The 20,857-nt window shown below is 59.0% G+C and overlaps 4 protein-coding genes across 18 annotated transcripts in view; 2 read left to right on the forward strand and 2 right to left on the reverse strand.

Moving 5' to 3' along the window:
- The window catches only part of PITPNM2 (phosphatidylinositol transfer protein membrane associated 2), a 165,468-nt gene extending 157,615 nt beyond the window's left edge, over positions 1 to 7,853 (forward strand). For 7 of the 10 annotated variants that reach the window (XM_055405143.2, XM_055405148.2, XM_055405146.2 and 4 more), the window contains 11 exons: positions 296 to 445; positions 1,519 to 1,683; positions 2,369 to 2,500; positions 3,396 to 3,544; positions 3,872 to 3,988; positions 4,337 to 4,453; positions 4,562 to 4,710; positions 4,803 to 4,952; positions 5,337 to 5,520; positions 5,602 to 5,730; positions 5,844 to 7,853. In XM_055405143.2, the coding sequence (XP_055261118.1) occupies positions 296 to 445; positions 1,519 to 1,683; positions 2,369 to 2,500; positions 3,396 to 3,544; positions 3,872 to 3,988; positions 4,337 to 4,453; positions 4,562 to 4,710; positions 4,803 to 4,952; positions 5,337 to 5,520; positions 5,602 to 5,730; positions 5,844 to 6,170 (1,769 nt within the window). In that variant the 3' untranslated portion in view covers positions 6,171 to 7,853. The remainder of the gene's footprint in view (positions 1 to 295; positions 446 to 1,518; positions 1,684 to 2,368; positions 2,501 to 3,395; positions 3,545 to 3,871; positions 3,989 to 4,336; positions 4,454 to 4,561; positions 4,711 to 4,802; positions 4,953 to 5,336; positions 5,521 to 5,601; positions 5,731 to 5,843) is intronic. The other 3 variants (XM_055405150.2, XM_055405151.2, XM_055405152.2) reach the window with 3 other exon arrangements.
- A 1,547-nt stretch (positions 7,854 to 9,400) lies between these two features.
- Positions 9,401 to 11,796, reverse strand: ARL6IP4 (ARF like GTPase 6 interacting protein 4). Of its 3 annotated transcripts, XM_055405172.2 has the most exons (6): positions 11,650 to 11,793; positions 11,142 to 11,316; positions 10,435 to 10,716; positions 10,234 to 10,351; positions 9,768 to 9,837; positions 9,401 to 9,689 (listed from the first exon to the last, which is right to left on the reverse strand). In XM_055405172.2, exons 2-6 carry the CDS (start codon positions 11,302 to 11,304, stop codon positions 9,633 to 9,635), a joined length of 690 nt encoding a protein of 229 aa, XP_055261147.1. In that variant the 5' UTR covers positions 11,305 to 11,316; positions 11,650 to 11,793; the 3' UTR covers positions 9,401 to 9,632. The 3 variants fall into 3 exon arrangements, with proteins under 3 accessions (XP_055261147.1, XP_055261145.1, XP_055261146.1); XM_055405170.2 differs by having other exon boundaries at positions 9,401 to 9,837; positions 11,650 to 11,796; XM_055405171.2 differs by lacking the exon at positions 11,650 to 11,793 and having other exon boundaries at positions 10,435 to 10,740; positions 11,142 to 11,391.
- A 142-nt stretch (positions 11,797 to 11,938) lies between these two features.
- On the reverse strand, positions 11,939 to 16,904 carry OGFOD2 (2-oxoglutarate and iron dependent oxygenase domain containing 2). Its single transcript, XM_055405168.2, has 7 exons — positions 16,343 to 16,904; positions 15,856 to 15,912; positions 15,015 to 15,128; positions 14,825 to 14,924; positions 14,022 to 14,149; positions 13,511 to 13,768; positions 11,939 to 13,438 (listed from the first exon to the last, which is right to left on the reverse strand). The coding sequence occupies exons 1-7, from the start codon at positions 16,472 to 16,474 to the stop codon at positions 13,175 to 13,177; spliced, it is 1,053 nt and encodes a 350-aa protein (XP_055261143.1). The 5' UTR covers positions 16,475 to 16,904; the 3' UTR covers positions 11,939 to 13,174.
- Positions 16,905 to 16,938: 34 nt separating this feature from the next.
- The window catches only part of ABCB9 (ATP binding cassette subfamily B member 9), a 40,083-nt gene continuing 36,164 nt past the window's right edge, over positions 16,939 to 20,857 (forward strand). For all 4 annotated transcript variants that reach the window (XM_088828129.1, XM_088828128.1, XM_088828127.1 and 1 more), the window contains exon 1: positions 16,939 to 17,091. The gene's annotated coding sequence lies outside the window, so the exon portion shown is untranslated. The remainder of the gene's footprint in view (positions 17,092 to 20,857) is intronic.

Here is a 20,857-nt window from a genome sequence, read left to right on the forward strand (position 1 = left end):
CAGAGCTGAGGACCCAAGGGACCCTGGCAGAGGCTGGGCCTGTGTCCCACCCTGTGAAGGGCCCCCCGTGGCAGGCGATTGGCCCGGAACTTCCAGCTGACCTGGCCTGGAGATAGGTCGCGTGAACGAGGGCCACCCGTGGTCCGTCTCGTCCCTCCCCGGGAACGGCCCGTCCCTCCTGCCCCCCGTGTGTCCCAGTCCTGTCCTGTCCTGGTCCTTGAGGAGCCCTGTGTCTGTCGGAGCGTCCACACGAGTGTCTGTTCTTGTCCTCTGTTCTCTCCCCGTCTGCCTCCAGTCGAGACCGTGCAGAGAAACCCCGAGCTGGTCTTGGAGGGCGGCCCCCTGGCCCCTCTCCCTCCCGGGGACGGCTTCCTGGAAACCAGTATCCCCGTGCCCGCGCTCACCTCACAAGACGGGCCCCGCCCAAGCCCGGGCTGCGCTGAGTGTGTGTAACCCCCCTGCTTGTGGTGGTGTCTGCTTCGCTGGCTGACCGCTGGTCCTCAGGGACCCCCCACCCACTCCTCGGCCACCCAGAGTTTGGGGGACTGTGGCGAGGAGCGGAGACCGGGCAGGACAGGTCCCTGGGAGCGGTCTTGGCACTGGGCAGAGCGGGGAGGGGACTCAAAGCAAAGAAGGAGCCCAGAGAGGAGAGCAGCTGTCCCGGGGTCACCCAGCACAAGTGTCAGCCCAAGGGCTCTGTCCTCCACTTGTGAGGCTACCAGCAGGGGCAGCCAGGGGTTGGGTTGAGGCCTTGGGCCCTCTGGGACCCACCTGCCCCCCAGGAGAAGTCTTCGGTCCCGGCATGGGGTTGGATTCTCGACACCCCACTCCCTGTCTCCCTGAGGAGGTCCACGCACCTCCTGCTCCTGTCTAGAGGTGGGTCCTCTGGCCTACCCTCAGCCCGGGCCCAGGTGAGCCTGGCTGGAGCCCTCAGCCCTCTTCCTTTGTCCCCAGATGTCCATCCGGGGCTGGCTCATGTGGCCCATGTGTGAGGGGCATGCAGGATGCTGTTTCATTTGCTCAGTCCTCTGCCTAGGACATGCCTGGGAAGCAGTCCCATGCTCCTGTCGCTAGCACCCCCAAACCCAGCTGCCATGGGCTGTGGGTCAGGCCAGGCCGGGCCCCAGAGGCCAAAGGCTAGACTAGACCAAGAGACTGGAAGGGTGGCTGGGGTGGGGCGTGAGCCTGGCCGCCTTGCCTCCCTGCCCACTGTGTCTGTATTGGTCCGTCTGTCCAGCCCTGCCCCAGCCCTCCCTTCTCTCTGCCTCAGCTCTGAGCCCTGCCCTCTCGACCCTGAGCAGGCAGGCCATGGCACGCATGGGCCCATCCTGTCTGCCAGTTGTACTCAGATGCCCCCCACTCCTCTGCAGCTGGGGGTGTTGGCCTTGCCTGGCACAGCTGCCGCTCTGGCCTGCCCCAGCCCTGGCACACACTGGGCACCCCTGCTTGGGGGTCCCAGGGGCTGGACTGGGCAAGGCCTCCTTACCCCTGGTGTCTCTGGTCCCTGTCTGCCTGCAGCAGAGGCACTCCAGGCCCACAACACGGTCTTCCAAGAGCACGCGGCCCCCTCCTCACCCGGCTCAGCCCCCAGCACCCGAGGTTTCCGCCGGGCCAGCGAGATCAGCATCGCCAGCCAGGTGTCAGGCATGGCCGAGAGCTACACGGCATCTGGCATCGCCCAGAGTGAGTGCAGCAGCGCTACCCATCCATCAGAGCCAGGGCGCTCTGTCCTGTCGCGGCCAGTGTCAACCGGGCCCATTATGCCCCCCAGAGGACAGTTGGAGACTACTGGCGTGGGTGCCACTGGCATCTGGTGGGTAGAGACCTGCTAAACACCTTATGATGCTCAGGATGGCCCCACAGTGAAGAGTGACCCAGCCCCACTGTCCATCAAGACCTGTGGAAGGAAGGAGCATATGAAAGGGGTGGCCCTGGAGTGGGGGGCCAAGTCCAGCTGGTAGGAGATCAGTGGTGCTGTCTCAGCTGCAGGGTGATGGGTCTGTGAGGAGGAGTCCTAGCCCCAGAGGGGCAGATGTTCCTTGAGGGAAAAAGCTGGGGGCCATTTCTGGAGAAGCTGGAGGGATGGCCCAGGGGAACCAGGGAAGCGAAGTCTCCTGTGCGCGGCCTCGCTTGCCACCCCAGGGTGTGGATCACCCCGGCCTCCTTGGCTCTTTCCATCTTCTTAGCAGCTAGAAGCACAGTCTGAACCATCCCCTCTCACTCTTGCCGGGGCCAGCAACCCCCTGGCAGCCTCCCTGCCACGTGACTGGCTCCCCAGCCACCTGTCAGAGCAGAGGGTCTAGGCTAAGGCTACCTGGCCTGGTGGCCCCAGCATGGCTGAGTCCCTCCCGTTGTTCTTGCTCCTCAGAGGCCCCAGCTCCGCTCAGCCACACCCCCAGCATCAGGCGCCTGTCCCTACTTGCCCTCCCCCACCCAGCCCCCTCCACCCTGGGCAAGCGGGAGAGGGCCCCTCGCCTCCCTAACTTGGACATCAGTGAAGGTACCGGGCACCATGGGCCTCCATGCGCACACATGCTCCTCTAATTGGGGTCATGCTCTGATTTCCAGACACATCTCACCCCCAGGGCCCCGCTAACGCCTAACCAGGGAGCTGGAGCTTGGGCTGGGAGCACCCTGACTTCTCGGGAGGAGGCAGGAGCCGCTGGAGTTAGCCGGGGGCTAGGAGAGGGGGTTGGGCTGGACGGAGGCTGGGTGAGGACCGGGGTCACCTATCAGGCAGGCTGCAGGCAGAGAGCTCCGACGCTGAACCAGTGGACCTCTGGCCTCCAGCCACTGGGGAGGCTCTTTGCAAACCTGGGGCAGCCCCCCAGCCCCAAGGGGGAGCCGGATTCACCCACACATATGCACACAGGCTCCGTCTGACTGAAGGCCCTCACTTCACACTCGGCTCTCTGCCTGCCAGGGGCTGAGGGCATCAGGCCTCTGCCTTGGGGCCCAGGAACTGAGACTCCCACTCTGGGAAGCCTTTCACAGTCTTGAGGCCTGGGGAGGGGCAGCGGGCATTCAAAGGGTCCAGCGGAAGCCTGGAGAGGGCAGTGATGAGGCCCAGGGCAGGGGTCAACAAGGGGTTGACCAGGGCCAGGGAGTCCTGCCTCCACACTGGGCTCTTCCCCTCCCCCTCTTAACTCCACACCTCCCTGCTGAGCCACAGGCCCCCACTCCCCCTCGCTGGGGCACTCGGGCCGCTTGCTGCTGTCCCGGCCTCCTGTGCCTTCTCACCCACTCCCCTGTCGCTGAGCCTGGGAGAAGGAGACTCGCTTTGGTGGTGGTCCTGCTCCCTGGTCAGAGGAAGGTTTTGTTTTTGGGCGGAGCAGCCTGAGAGGCCAGGTGACCCTCGGGGGCCCAGCCCAGTCACCGTCCCCTCCTCTTGGCAGTTGCTGCAAAGTGGTGGGGCCAGAAGCGGATCGACTATGCCCTGTACTGCCCCGACGCCCTGACGGCCTTCCCCACCGTGGCCCTGCCTCACCTCTTCCACGCCAGCTACTGGGAGTCGACAGATGTGGTCTCCTTCCTGCTGAGACAGGTACCCAGAGTCCCCCTACCAGGCACGCCGACACCTCTCAGGTCCCTGAGTGACCCTGCTGCTGACTTGGCCCCATTTCATAAATGAGGACGGTGGGGGACCCCACTTTTCTGGCCCCAGCAGAGGAAGCCGTGGAGATGAGGTGAATAGATGTACACCTTCAGGAGACAGATATGAATTCTGGGGGGCCAGAGGGTGGACCATAGTGGGGTTTGTCCCACCAAACCCTCGCAGGGTTAGTTGGGCCCCTAGGGCCGCTGGCCTCTCCCCACGGAACAGGAAGCCCCAGGCTGAGTCCACCCCGTGACCCCCTCTGTCCCCTCGCAGGTCATGAGGCACGACAGCGCCAGCATCTTGGAGCTGGACGGTAAGGAGGTGTCAGTGTTCACCCCCTCAAAGCCGAGAGAGAAGTGGCAGCGCAAGAGGACCCACGTGAAGCTTCGGGTGAGGGCTCCTCGGGTTGCCCCGGCCCCAGGGCTGTTGTCCTATTGAATCCTCCTGAGAAAAGCCCATTTTACAGATGAGGAAACTGAGTCACAGAGATGTGTGCTGTCTTTCTTAATCCTCACAGTCTGAGGTTGGAGCTGTTCCCCCATTTACAGACAGGGACCCACACCAAGGCCACGTAGGTCAGTGGCCGAGCTGGACTTGAACCCTGGGCCATCTGACTTTGTGCCCATGCTCACCCCCAGGCCCCTGGGAAGCTTGAGCTGAGCCCAGGAGACCCCAGCCACCCCTCCATCCCCCACCCTGACCCAACCTTGCTTCTGCACACCACCACCCCCCCACCAGAATGTGACAGCCAACCACCGGATCAATGACGCGGTCGCCAACGAGGATGGCCCACAGGTCTTGACGGGCCGGTTCATGTACGGGCCCCTGGACATGGTCACCCTGACTGGGGAGAAGGTAAAGACCTGGGGAGCCTGCGGGAGCCCCCCCACCCCGCCTCCCTCTGGGTGGGGGGTGGGGAGGTCCAGGGGCATGGCCACCCATGACCGGCCTGCCTGGCTCCAGGTGGACGTGCACATCATGATGCAGCCACCCTCGGGTGAGTGGCTGTACCTGGACACGCTGGTGACCAACAGCAGTGGGCGTGTCTCCTACACCATCCCTGAGACCCATCGCCTAGGTGTGGGCGTCTACCCCATTAAGATGGTGGTCAGGTAGGAGCTGGGAGGAATGAGTGGATGGGCCGACCTGGTGTGGGGCTGGAGGAAGGGGACCCGGCGGGTTCTGACGAGCCACCTCCTCCCAGGGGAGACCACACGTTTGCTGACAGCTACATCACCGTGCTGCCCAAGGGCACGGAGTTCGTGGTTTTCAGCATTGACGGCTCCTTTGCTGCCAGCGTGTCCATCATGGGCAGCGACCCCAAAGTGCGGGCTGGGGCAGTGGACGTGGTACGGTGAGTGCCTCCGGGGCAGCAGGTGGGCTCAAAGGTAGCTGGGGGCTGGGCAGAGAGAGGATGGTCTTGGGTGCCAGAGCAAGGACGGGGGTCAGGGACCCTGTGGCTTGGAGGGGCCAGCAGCACCACTTCCCAGCTGGGATCTCTTGCTGTGGATGCTTCAGGTCCCTCACCTGGGAAGCAGGGCTTTTCCTAACAAGACCAGTTACACCTGCTGCAGAGGTGGGAGTGGGGATTGTGAGAGCCAAGCAGTGAGCACCATCCTGGGGCTGTTACTGTTGAAGCCTGTGCCCACTAATAGGGCTGGCTGGGCAAGGAGACCAGGCAGCCCCAGAGGGAGGACAGTGCGGCCGTGGGACACCCAGGCCTGCCCCTCGCCCCCAGGCACTGGCAGGACCTGGGCTACCTCATCATCTACGTGACTGGCCGGCCTGACATGCAGAAGCAGCGGGTGGTGGCGTGGTTGGCTCAGCACAACTTCCCCCACGGCGTGGTGTCCTTCTGTGACGGCCTGGTGCACGACCCGCTGCGGCACAAGGCCAACTTCCTGAAGCTGCTCATCTCCGAGGTCGGTCCCCGGGTGGAAGGGAGCGGGGTGGGGGTGGGGGCGGAAGGGCTGAGCCTGCGCCCACACCGGTCTCGCCCACAGCTGCACCTGCGCGTGCACGCTGCCTACGGCTCCACCAAGGACGTAGCGGTCTACAGCTCCATCAGCCTGTCCCCCATGCAGATCTATATCGTGGGTCGTCCCACCAAGAAGCTGCAGCAGCAGTGCCAGGTGAGCGGCGTTCAGGTGGGCGAGGCAGGTGGGCAGCCCCGCCCCCCGACTGCCGCACCGCCCTGGGAGCCCCGCCCCCTGACAGCCGTGCTCCCCGCTGCCCTCACCCGCAGTTCATCACCGACGGCTACGCGGCCCACCTGGCCCAGCTCAAGTACAACCACCGGGCGCGGCCAGCCCGCAACGCGGCCACCCGCATGGCGCTGCGCAAGGGCAGCTTCGGCCTGCCGGGCCAAGGCGACTTCCTGCGCTCCCGGAACCACCTGCTCCGCACCATCTCGGCCCAGCCCAGCGGCCCCGGTTCCCGGCCGCACGAGCGGACGCAGAGCCAGGCGGACAGCGAGCAGCGGGGACAGCGCAGCATGAGCATGGCGGCCGGCTGCTGGGGCCGCACCTTGGCCGGTCGGCCAGAGCCCGGCGCAAACGCGGGCCCCAAGTAGGGCACCGGGAGTGAGGCGCTGTGGTCTCCATGGTGCTAGGCCAGGGCGGCCCGCCCTGCCAGGAGGCCTGGCCTGGGCATGGCTGGGGCAGAGTCGTCCCAGGACCCGGCAGAGGACACAGGCTGTGCCAGACACAGCCCTCCCAGGCTAGCCTCACACTTTAGGGTCTGCGAGGTTCCAGCTGGTCGTGGAAGTTGGCAGGACAACCATCTCTGGGCAGATCTAGGACCAGGATCCCCAACGTGGACTGGCCAGAAGGCGCTCCTGGACGCTTGCCGTGCATTGACCTCCCTGCATTCCGATGCCAGGCCTGGGCACCTCCTGTCCACTTGCTCGCCCTGACCCCCAGGTCCCCTCCCACTTGGTAGCAGCTGCGACAAGGGACAGCCTGCTTCTTGTTGACTCGAGTTACTCAACTGTTTGACCTCACTGGTTTTGCACTGATTTTTGAGAGTGGAGATTCATCACCATCTCCTGTGGCTACAGACTCATGGACATGCATGAAAATTCAGCGTTTGCCCATCCAAGACCTGCCGCCACACAGAAGGCTCCAGGGCAGAGAATCCTTGTACAAATAGGAGAGAAAGGCCATATCATAATTTCTGCCGCTCTGCCTGGCCCATGAACCCCTGGCAGCCCCAGACCCCAGCCTCTTCCACCTGCCCCATCTGGAGCCCAGTTCAGCCACGGGCCTGGCGCCATCTCTGCCCTGGGCACAGCTCAGGCTGCCAGGTCAGTCGGTGAAGCCAAGTGGCTCCTGAGAAGCCTCGCCTGGGGCTGCTGGGCCTGGACAGGCCCGGCCTCTTCTCCTCGCCTGCCATCAGCCAAGGCTCCACGCCTCGGCCCTCCCTTCCGCGTTTCTACACCTTTCTACTTCTCCAATCTGATTTCTATGAGGTTTTTTTAAACGAGCAATCCTTGGCTGCTTCCTTTTCTTAACTCTTTCTGTACCAAACGCAGCCCCTCCACATGAAAACACCCAGCACTGTGACGGAGTCCAGCCTGGTTCTGGGTCCCAGAGCCCTGTCCGCTGCCCAGGCAGCAGGGCGTGGCCTCTCTGCCTCACCCGAGCCCCGTTAATTCCACAGAATTTCTACTCTGGGGTGAGTGGGGCACACCCTTAGTGTTTTTTTTTTTTTAATGCCAATTCCGTTTCGATGCCGAATCTAAGAAGCCACAACTCGCTTAGTTAGCTTAAGGGCAGGCAGCCGTGACTACATTTCCCACCTGGTAAGGACCATGCTGTCCTGTGCGCTGGGTCTGAGCATCAGCCCTCCCTTCCCAGAACTGACCGCGATCTCAGCTGTGGCCTCGGCTCCAGGCTGCCCCTCTGCTGCTCCTCCACCCCCTTCATGACAGGGGAGCCCGCCAGGCCTCAGCCAGCCGTCCAACATCCAGGCTCCTTCTGTAGAAGCAGCTGCCAACGTGGATACGGCCTCAGGGCCTCGCGGGCTGGGACGGTGAGGCACGCAGACGGATGTTAACACTTTCCCGTGTGTAGATATGTACAGCCAAAGGGTCATGTAAATGTTCTGCAAAAGTGGGTCTGTACAGAGTGAAAGCTATTTATTTTGTGCAGAGAAAAATGTCTGGAGGGATGGGACCTTCAGGATTTATTCATATTTAAGATGTAGCTTTTTGTTGTTTCCGGCATTATGTATAAAGCGACGATTATTTTATGGACCAAGTTTTAATGTAACTGTTGCAGTGAAAGTGCAATATCTAACCCCTGCTCCCAGCGGGAAACGCTCGGCCCGACAATCACAGCCCCAGCCAGGGGCCCCGTGGCCAGTGCCGCCTCCTGTCGGTCCCACTTCACCCCATCTCGCCTGTCGCCTCGGTGAGCAGCCATCCGGATGGAGGAGCACCTGCAAGAGTCTCGGCCCGCCTGCAATAAAGGCCTGGAGGCCGCCAGCCCCAGGAGGCTAGGTGGGCAGTGAGCTCAGCCTCTCCCAGCGGGCCGCTGCCCCACGGCTCCGAGCTCCCCGCCTGCCTACCCAGCCGCCAGCCATGCCAAGGACAACAGCAATAGTCCGGGCCTCTCCTAGCGGCCCTCAGCCATAGATGGTGAGGTGGGCAGCCCACCCTCCCCGTGGACGTCTCTCTTCTATATCCAGGTCGGCTTCCTGCCTCCCTTCAGATTCCTCTTGGCACATTATCCTCTTAAGGAAGCACCAGTTTTTCAGAAACTAAGAGAGGGAGGACAGAGTCCTTTAAAAATACCAAAAATGTTTACAGCATTGGGTGCTGAGCTGCAGGGCTCAGGCCCGACCAGTCATAACCAAAGGGTGAGGCAGGCCTTGCTGACTGCCACCCCACCCCAGGCCTGTTAGAGTAGAAGCCTTAGTCCCAGCCCCCCCACCCCCAGGACTGAGCCTCAGCCCGCCATTCCCAGGCCCCACCACCTGCCTTCTCTTTGATTTCTAAAGAGGGATTCAGCAGAGACCCCATGCCCCCGTCCCAGCTCGGTCTGAACTGCCCGCCTGCCCGCCTGCCACGTCGCAGTCTTCATGTCTCAACCCGTCTGTCTGTCCTGTCTGGGCCGCCTGTGAGCGGTGTCCTGACGAATCCCCGCCCGCCCTTGCTGTCCCTGCTCCCTTGGGCCTGCGTGTGCTCTGTGTACTGTGTCGTTGTCTGTTCCACCGATTAAAGAAGCAGGAAGGCTTCCTTCTGGGTCTCAGTACTGCGCCGGCCACCAGAGCACTGGGGGTGGGGTGGGGGACGGGGTGGGGGTGCAGCCTGCCCTTGGGGGAAAGGCAGTCCTTCCCAGTACACAATGCCAGCTGTGCTCACAGTAATACCAACACACTCCCGTGGGCCTTCTCTCTGCTGGGCTTCCTTCTAGCCCCTTCCTGGGTATGAACTCAGTCTGTCCTCACAGCAATCCAGTGATAGAGGTGGGTGCTGTCAGCCTCTGCCTCACAGAGGACACAGCCTGTGATCTGGGCCAGGACTCCTCCCAGGCCAACAGGACTCTCTTATCTGCAGAGTTAACAGCAAGGGCAGCAGCCTCCCTCCAGGCCTGAGGAAATCAGCTTGAGCCGAGGGTTTGGGATTCACCAGGGGTGGGGTGGGGCCCTGGTCCAGGCAGGCTGACCTGAAGGTGAGGACTGCAAGAGTGGCTGGTGTGTGCCCCCGACCCCTGCCAAAGCTCCCAGAGTCCTTATTTTTGCCCTGAAGTCGGGCTGCCTCTCCCCCTCAGCACAAAAAACAACAACACAGAAAACATCTCCGACCAGGGAACATTTAATATCTGGGAAGGTAACGCTCTTTCAGGAGATGGGGGAGCTGACTCGGCCAGTGACCCCGACCTCCACTCCCTGCATTGGAGAGGAGGCTGGGCCAGAGGCCGGTCTGCAGGAGAAAGAACCCCCAGCAGGCTCCCCGCTGCCCACCCTGAGGCCAGCCTCCAGGTCGTGCCAACGCTGTGTGTAGCAGGCCTTGGCTGGGGGTCGGGGGGCCTCAGGGCAGGAGCCCTGCTCGCATCTGGAAGGCCAGGCCGTCCCCTCGGGTGGCTTGCTGGGGAAGAAAGCACACAGGAGGGGGCAGGTCAGAAGAGGAGCTGGGGGTGGGCCTGGGTAAGGGGGCAACACCCACCTTATTGATCTCTCTGTGTCGTTCCTTGGTGACGATTTCCTCTAAGACCTCGCCGTCTCCCTTAATGAGCCTGGGGATGGGGGTGGGCAGGCTGAGCCTCTTAACCGAGAGGCCAGAGCACCAGAAGCGCCCAGCAGAGGGGCGCCAGGCCTCAGGCCCCACAACCACCGTTAGCAGGCTACCCTATACTGCTGGCCACTCCCACTCCTCCCTCCTCACCTCCCTCCCTCGTCACTGAGACAAGGACGGGGGTAGCTCTGCCATCAGACAGGCCAGCTGTGGCTCTTTGAAGACCCTCCCTCAAGGCCCTTCCAGCCCCTGCAGTTGCCTACTCCAGCCAATAGGGAGCAATGGCCTGAGAAGTCTCATCAACAAGGGACTTTTCCCCTGGTCCTCAGCCTGTTTAGAGCAGCAGCAGCCCCCATCCCTCCTCCTGAGACTGCGGTCTGGGGCCAGCGCGCCCCACCTGGTGCGTCCTGTCTCCGGGTCCACCACCTTGCGGATGACGCTCTGCCGGGCATCCCACTCCTCCTTGGTCATGGGCTTCATGGCCTGGATGCGGGACTTCTGCTCGTCCGTCAGGACTGGAAGGTAAGATGGCAGGGAGGCGGTGGCAGGGCCTCAGGGAGGGGACCCTCCCTGCCCTGCACACCGGGCAGCACAGTACCTGGGCCATCCTCTTCCTCCTTGGCTGCTCTGTGCCACTGGTCCAGCGAGGGTCCGGGCAGGGCCTCGCTCCGCGGCGTTCTGGCTTTCTCCTTGCCTCTCTTCTTCAGCTTCCTCTTCCTTTTCTTCTTCTTCCTCTTCTTGTCTTTGTGCTTCCCCCGCTTCTTCCGGCCATCGCTGGAGGAAGAGGAGGAGGACGAAGAGGAAGAGGAGCTAGAAGAACTGGAAGAAGAGGAGGAGGAGCTGGATCGTGGTCTCCTCCGGGCCTTGTGCTTGCTTCTCTCTGTGATGCAGGGAGAAGGTGAGGCTGGAAGGCCAGGAGGGGAAGAAGTAAACCTTCGTCCCCTTGCTCTGGCCTGTAGCAGGCTCAGGCTGACTACCTCCTGGCAGGGCTTCAGCACGCTGTGGAGAGGCACTTTCTCGACTCCGCAGTCACTGTCTGCCCAGGAGCAAGGTGGCCAGCACCTACATCTTAGGCCCAGATACACCAAAATGATGATAAGTGCTCGCTTCACTCCGTATTCAATGGGTTGGCCCAGCCCCTGGATTCTGAGCGTCTTTCAGTCCAGACAGCCAGGACACTCTTGTGTCCCTCCGAATAGTGCTCGCTGCGATTTTCCCAAAGGCAGTCTGGAGAAACCCTCCCGACTGCCTGCACCTTCCTCCCTGAGGTTCCCTCATCCCTTTCCCATTCCCTCTGGTCCTCACCCTCAGCCCCAGAGGAGGTGGTGCTGGCCTTGCGGCTTTGGGATCTCGAAGCCGAGCAGCTCCTCTGGGCGTCCTTACTGCTCTTCTTCCTTTTCTTTTCCGACCCTCGCCCCCGGGAACGGCTGCGACTCCTAGAGCGCTTGCGGGAGCCGACGTGAGCCATAGCGCCGCGAGCCTGCAGACACGAAGGCGCGCTTAAACCCGGGATCGATCACGGGGCCGGCCCGCATACTGGGTTCCCAGGGAGGCTCTACTGAGGCCTGGCACCCGTCACTACCCGGGGCAGCGTTATTGAGGGGAAGTTGGAGCAACTGTACGATCCTTGCCCGCCCCCAACCCCGGGTAACCCAAGTTCTCCGCGGACTCCCGGCTCCTCCGCTGCGGCCCCTTTAAGGGTCCGCCCCCGCGCGGACGCTTCGCTGCTGCGCGCGCAGCTCAGGCGCCTCTAGGAACTGCCGCGCTCCTCAGCTGCCAGGTGCGTTCCTCTTCCCTTTCAGCGCGCTCCTACCCTCCACCCCGTGCCCTCCGCGGCAAAGTAAGTCCCCGGGGCTGCTCCGCTCCTTCTTCAAGCGCCCATCCGGCGGGACCGCCACCCCGGCACCACGCCTTCGCGTGAGGAAGCGAGGAAGTAACGGCTGGGTGACTTCCGGCCCGGGGCGGTGCAATGGGAGGCTGTCCGGCCGCGAAGCGAGGCGCTGCTGCCTTTAGTTCTGAAGCCCCAGGTTCCGTCTGTGGGGCAGCCCAAGAAACCGAGTCTGACGCGCTCACCTCCCAGAGAAGCGAGCTGGGGCTCCAGGCTTCCGCCTCTAGGCGGAGCTCCTGGAGGAGAGACCAGCTCTCCAGCCTGGTGCCAGTCCCAGAACTCATAGGCCCTTTGCCGCAGCTATGCCCTCTCCCATCTCTATCCTATTCGGTCGGCCTGCAGCACCCCCAGTCCCTGTGAAGCCCAGGGGAGGAGGCGACGGTGGATCTGCGGACGTGTCCACACCAGCAGGCCGTGAGCTCCAGAACCTTGGTCTTTCCGATGTCTGCATTCAGTAGTAGAGAGGTCACCAGGGACCCCTATGAGGGAGTGTACCGCAGGCCTTGAGAAGTGGGGCAGCTGAGTCTGGTCTTGTTGGTTTCTGCAATGTAGACTGGGGCCGGGTATTTCCAGATCTTTCCACTTTCCCAGGGAATCCCGAACTCAAGATTTCAACATGGAAAATCCTCCCAAACACAGCATAGCTGCATGCCTCATCCACTCTTGGGGCCACCAAGTTGCAAACTCTTTGACAGTGATGACAGCAGCAAACCCAGAAGACTGTTGTAAATTGCTTTATAATGGGAAGTCATTTGATCCTCAGAACAGCTCTAGGATGTAGGTACTTTCCAGGAAAAAAGACTAAGGCAGAGAGAGGCAGGCGGCTTACCCATAGTCACAACTGGAAGTGGCTGAATCGGAATTTGAACCCAGGCGGTCTGGCTCCAAGTCCCTGCTTTTAATCCCTCTGCAGTAACCCCTCCATACCATCCAGAAGATGGAGGTGACCCACCCAAATCCCCTTAGAAGACAGGTGCATTCGACCTTGGCCATGGTGTCTGCTGCTGACACCCCACACCTGGACTCTGCTCTGGAAGATTCCCTTGACCACTGGGAGCCATGCTGCCCTGGAGGTGGATGTTTGGGAAGTTACTCACCTGCTCCATACCCTGAAACACCCCATAGCCAATAACTGCTGTTGGAGGCAAACTGTGCTACAGTTCATGCTCCAGAGAGCCCTGTGGGATTGGGCTGAAGCTGGATGCTGTGTCAAACCATCCTGCTCCAGCTCCTTCCTGCCCTGTCCTCCTCCTCCTCCCTGGAGTGCTCCCTCCTTAAACCACTTGCACAGGAATTCCTGTGTAAGGATCTGGTCTACAAACCTGACCTAAGCCAGCCTGTCTGATGAAAGAATGACCCAGAAGCCTGTGTGTCCTCTCGAAGCAAGAAATGCTGAGGGCTGCAGGGTGTTTATTTCTGTCCTTGCCCACCACACTGGCCCTGGCCAAGCTCAAGTTAGGGCACACACATCCACCGTGGCAGGCTCCTCGCGGGTGAAGCCGTCGCCGAAGCCCTCGTCGTCCACCAGGTCAGGCTTGCAGCAGCACATGGGGCAGAGGCGGTTGCGCACAGCCGAGGCCCGGAGCCAGATGACCAGGTTCCAGCGCTCACCGGTGCCCAGGGGCCGGGCCCCATGCAGCTGGCCCCCCCGGTGCAGGAGGCCCTGGCCCACCATGTGCTCCACCTCCAAGGGCTTGGCCAGGGTTGAAGGCACCTGTAGACAGTGGGGTCAGGCCTGGGTACTCGCGGTGGCTCCGGCCTGGCCTCACAGGTTACACACACTAACCTGGAAGAGATCCCCGAAGTAGAGGGCACCCCCTGTGAAGGTCTTGCCCAGGGACACATTGAGGGTGAGCTCGGCATTATCATAGTGGCAGCCCAGCTCGCGGTCCTGGCCAGGCGCATATTTGACCACAAAGGCCCGGTGGCTGTCCAGCCAGCCCCCGCCACAGTCTGGATACAGCAGGGCCATCAGCGGCTGGAGGAAGCGCTCCCGCAGTGGTGTTACCAGCGGTTCATCCAGGCCCAGCTCATGTAGCAACACCTGGAGGTGGGGGAACCCAGAATTAGCAGGGAAGCTGGTAGGGCCTGTCCCTGGGTCCCTGGGGGAGTCCCTCACTAAGGACAGTGCTGAGTGCTGTGCAGACATCATCAACATGCTTAACTTCATAATAATATTGCCTGATTTCATCTTACAGATGGTGAGACCAAGGCTCGAAGGAGGTCTGCACTGGGAACACGTCTCCCCAGACAGACGTCCCTGCCTTCTTGTGCCGGCCAGGTGGAGCCTCACCCACCCCATAGTTGTTCATGGTGTTGGGTCTTCCCTTGGGCATGTCTGACTGCTCGAAGTGCTCCAGCTCCTCCAGCAGGGCCTGGCAGAAGGGCGCTGTGAACACTGGCAGCCGGTAAATTCGCTTCTTTTCTGCAGAGGGAGAGGGAAGGACGGTTGGTTAGCCAGGAGCTAACCTTTTCACTTCCCCCAGCCTCAGTCTCCTCATCTGTAGAATGGGGATGACGTGAGTACTCACCTCTCAGGGCTCTTGTGATGATTAAATGACATAACGTGCGCGGCAAGGGTGCCCTATTCTTGGACCACCCCCCCCGCCACCACTTATCCCTAGATCCTCACTCTGCCCTGAGGTCTGACCCCCCAAATTCAGATGTGCATCCTGGCTGGCCACCCCTCTGCCCCCAGCTCCAGGTCCTGGCAGGTTCGGGAGACTTCACTCTTGCCCCCTCCTTCAGGTCTCAGGATGGGAACTGCTCCCCATTCCCACCCCCACTGCTAACCCTGGGGCAGGTCTCACCATCCCTCGCTGACCCCTGAGCCCACACTTGTCTCAACCATCCCCTCGTTAACGTCTTCAGTCACCTCAGTTTGAGGATGCCGCTGGCTCGTGCCTGGTGTGTAGCACTGAATTACTGATCACTGTGGTGGGTGCAGGTGTGAGTGAATACAGATGCCCTCCTCCTGGTAGCTCCATTCCACCCCTCTTCTCACTCCTGCTGGTTTGACTTTTAGAGGCAAATATGGTGGGTGAAGTCTTCCACCAGTCTGCCACCCCCAGTCCTGCCAGGTGGCAGGCCAAGACCTCACCTGACACTGTCTCCAGCTGCTGGAGAAGGCCCTTAAGGTCTGCGCCTGACAACGTGCTGTATTCAGCTGCAGCCAGAAATTCAGGGGCCAAAGCGGACTCCTGGGGGCAGAACACACCAGCCATGGGGCAGACAGCCCCCAGGCCCGGATGCCTCCACCTCCTTCCAGTAACCTGCCCCCTGCCAGGTACCTGCAGCAAGCTGTAGACCTCTGGCCGCACTGGGCGGTAGGAGCTGGCAATGAGGGCTTTCCTGGCAGCCGACTCCGGCCCCAGCCGCCGCCGCCGCTCCACCTCCTGCTCAAGCTGGGGTGACACAGGGCCTGGTTACCAGAACGGGGTCTCCCATCCCTCCCAAGGCTGTCGTACAGATGAGGAAACTGAGGCTCAGGAAGCTCAAGGAAAGGCCAGAGCTGGAAGCCCAGTCTTCCTGTGTTCCTGACTCTGCCAGGGTAAATGGCAGGTGTTAAACTGTTAGCTCAAGGGGATTCCTTCCAGAAGGGGGCCCATCCCACTGAGGGCTGCACCAGCTTGGCTGGATTGAGACCCATCCCTGCACCTTCAACAGCTGGGCCCAACCAAGGAGGGGAAACAGAGTCCTGGTTAAGTCTTGTGTTCCAGAAGCTGCAGATGGCTGTCCTAGGAAGCTTCTCGACACTTACCACCCCCGCTCCATGGGAGACAATCAGCAATGGCAGAGTGTGGGGGGAAGAATGAAGAGTCAGGAGCTAGGTAGCACCTGGTGTGAAACCTTGAGTAGGTGACTCCTCCCTTTGAGTGCAAGTTTCTCATCTCAAAAAGGCACAAAGCAGACCAACTTGGCATTTTCCCTGCTTTCTCTTTTCCTGGTGCCAGCACCCAGGTGCTGTGGTAAGTGGAGTCAGGAAGGAGGTAAAGGGAGGTCAAAGGAGCCCTTCCGGGATCTGACACTGGCAAACCTGAGGCCGGGAGACCCCTCAAGCTGTTGACACAAATCTAAACAGGAAGGGCCGGGCTGGATGCAGAGGGGGCGGTGGAGGGTGGGGAATGTTACCTCTCCCAACAGCTGCTGGAAGTCTTTAGGGCTGACACAGCCTCGGCTGCGCAGGATCTGGGAGCAGAAAAACCAGTAAGTGTGATGGTGTGACCTGGGGCAAGTCTCTTAAGGTCTCTGAGCCTCAGCTTCTCCTCCTTGAAATGAAGATGATCCGATCACAGGATCATCGTGAAAATGAAATGTGATAAGCACGTTAAGCACACAGCAGCGGCTCTTGTTAATAACAGAGAGTACTCAGCCAGGCTCTGCCCTGAGCACTTTACTTTAATGAAAGCACTTTTCATTCATTGACTCCTCACGACAATCTCACTAAAGCAATACCATGATCGCCATTTGAAGTGGAAAATACGGGAGGCAGCTAGAGGTTAACTCATTCTGATCTGAGCGCGCCAAAGGCAAAGTACTAACGACCCCGGGGACTGAGCTCCCTCCTCCACCACCGCTCCCCCCTCGTTTCCCCGCAGAGCCAATAGAGGCCACTCACGGGCTCGTAGTCCTGGCGCAGCTGCTGTTCGCTCCGGAAGCGCACGTGCAGGCCGTAGCGCGCCACGTACAAGTTTTCTGAGCAAAAGCAAGCGCAGCGGCAGAAGCGCCGGGGAGCCGCTGCGGTCCCCATGGTGAGAAGCGTTGCACTGCCCCGCCGGCTACCGTAGGGTCACTTCCGGGTACTCCCCCAGCCGGGCAGGGGCGTGGTTTGGAACCAGCGGCCAAGGGTCCGTTTTAAATTCCCAAGTGCAGAAAAGACCGAAGACTCCGCCCCAGAAAACGGTCTGTGGTGCAGAAAGATGCTGCCAGGCAGAAGTTAGACCGGCAGCGTCGGCTGAGAACACGCCAGCCTAATGGGCCGCTGCTTCACAGTTTCTCCATCCGCGAGGATTAATCGTCGCTCTTTACAGATAGGTGAACTTGAGTCACACCTTCACAGGACGTGGAGAAGTAGGAACTCGGAATTCCAAGACCTTCGGCTTAAACGCTCTGCCTCCTTTTTCTGCTAGGAGCTTTTAGAGACCAGCTGACGTCACGAGAACAGTTGGAGCCTTGGGGTCCGATTTTCCAACTGCGCTCCAGTTTTGTGCGTCTGAGCTTGGGTTTAGTATTCATCCCGGTCCCTGCCCGGCGCTCCCGCTGCCTACGCCCCTATTTCTTAGGATTCGCCGCGGATTGCTCCAGAGAGTGTCTCCAAGAGAGGGCTCCGTCCGGAGAAACTTCCGGTGGCTCTCCTCACGGATTCAGGTGTGAGGGGGGAAATAGGGTGTGGTTGGTCGTGGCCACACCCCGCGCAACCAGGTTCAAGTTCTGCACAGCAAAGTGTGAGATGAGTATGTTTCTGTTTGATAGAGCGTGCCCGGCAACCTCGCGGAGACCCAATCACAGTACACGCAACTCTGTCTTCAGTTCACTCCAGTTCAGTCGCTCAGACCTGTCTGACTTTGCTACCCCATGGACTGCAGCACGCCAGGCTTCCCTGTCCATCACCAACTCCCGGAGCTTGTTCAAACTCATGTCCATCCAGTCAGTGATGCCATCCAGCCATCTCATCCTCTGTCGTCCCCTTCTCCTCCCGCCTTCAATCTTTCCCAGCATCAGGGTCTTTTCCAGTGAGTCAGTTCTTTGCATCAGTTGGCCAAAGTATTGGAGTTTCAACTTCAGCATCAGTCCTTCCAATGAATATTCAGGACTGATTTCCTTTAGGATTGACAGGTTTGATCTCCTTGCTGTCCAAGGGACTCTCAAGAATCTACTCCAACACCACAGTTCAAAAGCATCAATTCTAAGGCGCTCAGTTTTCTTTATAGTCCAACTTACTGGAAAAACCATAGCTTTGACTAGATGGACCTTTGTTGGCAAAGTAATGTCTCTGCTTTTTAATATGCTGTCTAGGTTGGTCACAACTTTTCTTCCAAGGAGCAAGCGTCTTTTAATTTCATGGCTGTAGTCACCATCTGCAGTGATTTTTGAGCCCCCCAAAATAAAGTCTGTCACTGTTGCCCTTGTTTCCCCATCTATTTGCCATGAAGTGATGGGACTGGATTCCATGATCTTAGTTTTCTTAAAGTTGAGTTTTAAGCCAACTTTTTCACTCTCCTCTTTCACATTCATCAAGAGGCTTTTTAGTTCTTCACTTTCTGCCATAAGGGTGGTGTCATCTGCTTATCTGAGGTTATTGATATTTCTCCCAGCAGTCTTGATTCCAGCTTGTGCTTCATCCAGCATGGCATTTTGCATGATAACTCTGTCTTGGGAACCCCATTATTGTCCACCATGCACCCCCAAGTTCCCAACTTGCAAACCCCTGGGAAGAAGCTGGGCAGACAGTCATGTTGCCAAGCTGGCAGTATGAAGGTGCTGGGAGGAAGTCTTGACCCGTAGAACTTCTTACTGCACTAGAGTTCCCTCCATGGTTCAGCAGGAAGGTAGGATGGAGGTGGGGAGGAAGACTCTGGGGCTTTAAGACTCCCCAGATAAGCAGTGACTATGGATGACAACTGTTGGCTGAGCCCCACCTCAACTGGACCTGAGCTAACACGTCTGCTACCACTCACCTTAGCTCCTTTCATCCCTACAGCAAACCTTTGAGCTGGGTGCTATTATATCACCATGTTACAGAGGGGCAAGGGGCTTCCCTGGTGGCTCACATAGTGAAGAATCCGCCTGCAGTTCAGGAGATCCAGGTTCGATCCCTGGGTCAGGAATATGCCCTGGAGAAGGGAATGGCTGGCCACCCCAGTATTCTTGCCTTGAATCCCATGAATAGAGGAGCCTGGTGGGCTACAGTCCATGGGGTCACAGAGAGTCGAACACGACTGAGCAACTAAACACACACACACACAGGGAAACTGAGGCCCAGAGAGGTGCAGTGACCTGCCCCATGTCATTCCCCAGTAAGGGACATATATATATGGGGATTGAACCCAACAGTCTTCCCTTTGAGTTCCCTGTTCACCACAATATGAATATTTTGACCATACCGTGTAGCTTGTAGGATCTCAGTTCCTGACCAGGGATCGAACCCATGCTCCCTGCAGTGGAAGCGTGGAGACCTAACACCAGGACTGCCAGCGAAATCCTTTGTTGGCATTTTCTTGATGATTCTGCTTTCCTTTCCTCTAGTGTACACACAGGTTCACACAGTCACACTCACATCCATAGTCACACACACTCAAACATAGCCTTACGTGCTAACACACATTCACACAAAATCATACATGTGCTCACACCCTCACACATACCATCAACACTCCCTCCTTTATATGCATGCAACATTCCATATTACAGTCACAATCACACACTTGTATCAATAAACCCAGTAAACCCAAAGGCCCTGCAGTGGGCTGAGCTTAGAGTGCTTGAAGAACAGCAAAAAGCCTACAATAGGGCGAGTCATAGAGAATAGGGCCAGGGTTGTATTTGGAACCAAATCTTTGGGCCACTGGTAACATTTTGGATTTTATTCTGTGTACAAAGGGAAGCTGTTTAGTACTCACAACAAGATAGGATCTTGAGGTAGGAACTATCCCCATTTTACAGATGTGGAAATTGAGATTCACAGAGGTTGAGTGACCCATGTGAGGTCACACAGCTCATCTGTGATGCAGTCTGGAAGGGAACCCAAGTCTGATCCTGCTGGGTTCCTTCCTAAAGGTGCCTTCTTGGGCACGAAAGCCAGGTCTTTGCACCTCGGAGATTCTGGGGCCCAGACCTGGGACTTCCGAAGCTACCAGGCTTTCCCAGGTAGCAGAATGACTGTCAGGGACCTGCTTGCCCCTCAAGGACCCCGCTCCCCAGCCCAGAGCTGTGGGGCCTGAGCAGGTGATTAAAGTTTTACAGCCATTTTGATTGCCCAGCGATAGTGAATTGCCCTGCTCTCCAGGAGAGGATCTATTTCCCCAGGTCTTCATTCATTCCCCTTCCCAGCACCTTCCCCCCACCTCCCCCCTCCCCAGGCCCGGGGCAGACCAGCTGCCCAGGGAGCCACCACACAAGCCGGCATGTGCAGCCCCCCAACCCTGGCCAGGTCACTTGTTAGGGTGCTCCTTTTATGGCTGTTTTTGCAAGATGAGTGTGTTCTGCTTCTCAGTTGAGACTGGCCCTCCCCAACCCCACTCTGCCCCAACCTGGGCTGTCACCAGAGGGAGCCACAGCCAGAATAATAACAGTAAGCACTGGATCACTGTGCTCACAGCCAGCACTCACTTGGATAATATCTCACATCCCTAATTTTGTTGTTGTTTAGTCAGTCGTGTCCAACTCTTTTGCGACCCCATGGACTGTAACCCGCCAAGCTCCTCTGTCCTTGGGATTCTCCAGGCAAGAACACTGGAGTGAGTTGCCATTTCCTTCTCCAGGGGATCTTCCTGACCCAGGGATTGAACCCAGGTCTCCTGTATTGGCAGGTGGATTCTTTACCACTGAGCCACCAGGGAAGCCCCTATCCCCATTTTACAGATAAGGAAACAGAGGCTCAGTGAGGTTCAGGGTCCTGCCTAGGGACATAAACTAGTGGATGCAGAAGCAGAATTAGAACATCCAACTGGGGAATTCTCTGGTTGCCTAGTGGTTAAGACTCTGCACTCTCACAGGGTTCAATCCCTGGTCAGGGAACTAGAATGCCACAAGCCTTGCAGCATGGCCAAAAAAAGAACAGCCATCCTTTGGATTCCAGAGTGATGTGTGTGTGTACATGTATGTATATGTATGTCATATGCATGTATATATGTACATATTCATTTGAACTGACAGCACACATGTACAAAAGGGCACAAATCATAAGTGTACAGTTTGCTGAATTTTCATAAACTAGACACACCCACATAACCGCACCCAGATCCAAATACAGAAAACCCCAGCCCCCCACCATATGTCCCCCATCAATGACTGGCCATCCCAAGGGTAGTCACTACTCTGACTTCTAAGAGCAAAGACCAGTCTTGCCTGTTCTTGAATTCTATACAGATAAAATCATGTAGTGTGTGCTGTTTTGTATACCGCTTCTTTCACT

This window comes from Moschus berezovskii, chromosome 19, assembly GCF_049115385.1.
Source record: "Moschus berezovskii isolate FMDL1 chromosome 19, NW_MosBer_1.0, whole genome shotgun sequence".
Lineage (NCBI taxonomy): Eukaryota > Metazoa > Chordata > Mammalia > Artiodactyla > Moschidae > Moschus > Moschus berezovskii.

What these genes read in the sequence shown, in the direction of transcription:
- ARL6IP4 (XM_055405170.2), bottom strand. Translation starts at nt 11,304, where the DNA reads ATGGCTCACGTCGGCTCCCGCAAGCGCTCTAGGAGTCGCAGCCGTTCC. An exon ending in CACCTCCTCTGGGGCTGAGG is followed by an intron (nt 10,717 to 11,141) that starts GTGAGGACCAGA and finishes CCTGCATCACAG; the next exon opens with AGAGAAGCAAGCACAAGGCC. An exon ending in CCGGAGACAGGACGCACCAG is followed by an intron (nt 9,838 to 10,233) that starts GTGGGGCGCGCT and finishes CCCCATCCCCAG; the next exon opens with GCTCATTAAGGGAGACGGCG.
- OGFOD2 (XM_055405168.2), bottom strand. Translation starts at nt 16,474, where the DNA reads ATGGGGACCGCAGCGGCTCCCCGGCGCTTCTGCCGCTGCGCTTGCTTT. An exon ending in TGCGCCAGGACTACGAGCCC is followed by an intron (nt 15,913 to 16,342) that starts GTGAGTGGCCTC and finishes TTCTGCTCCCAG; the next exon opens with ATCCTGCGCAGCCGAGGCTG. An exon ending in TCCAGCAGCTGTTGGGAGAG is followed by an intron (nt 15,129 to 15,855) that starts GTAACATTCCCC and finishes GTGTCACCCCAG; the next exon opens with CTTGAGCAGGAGGTGGAGCG.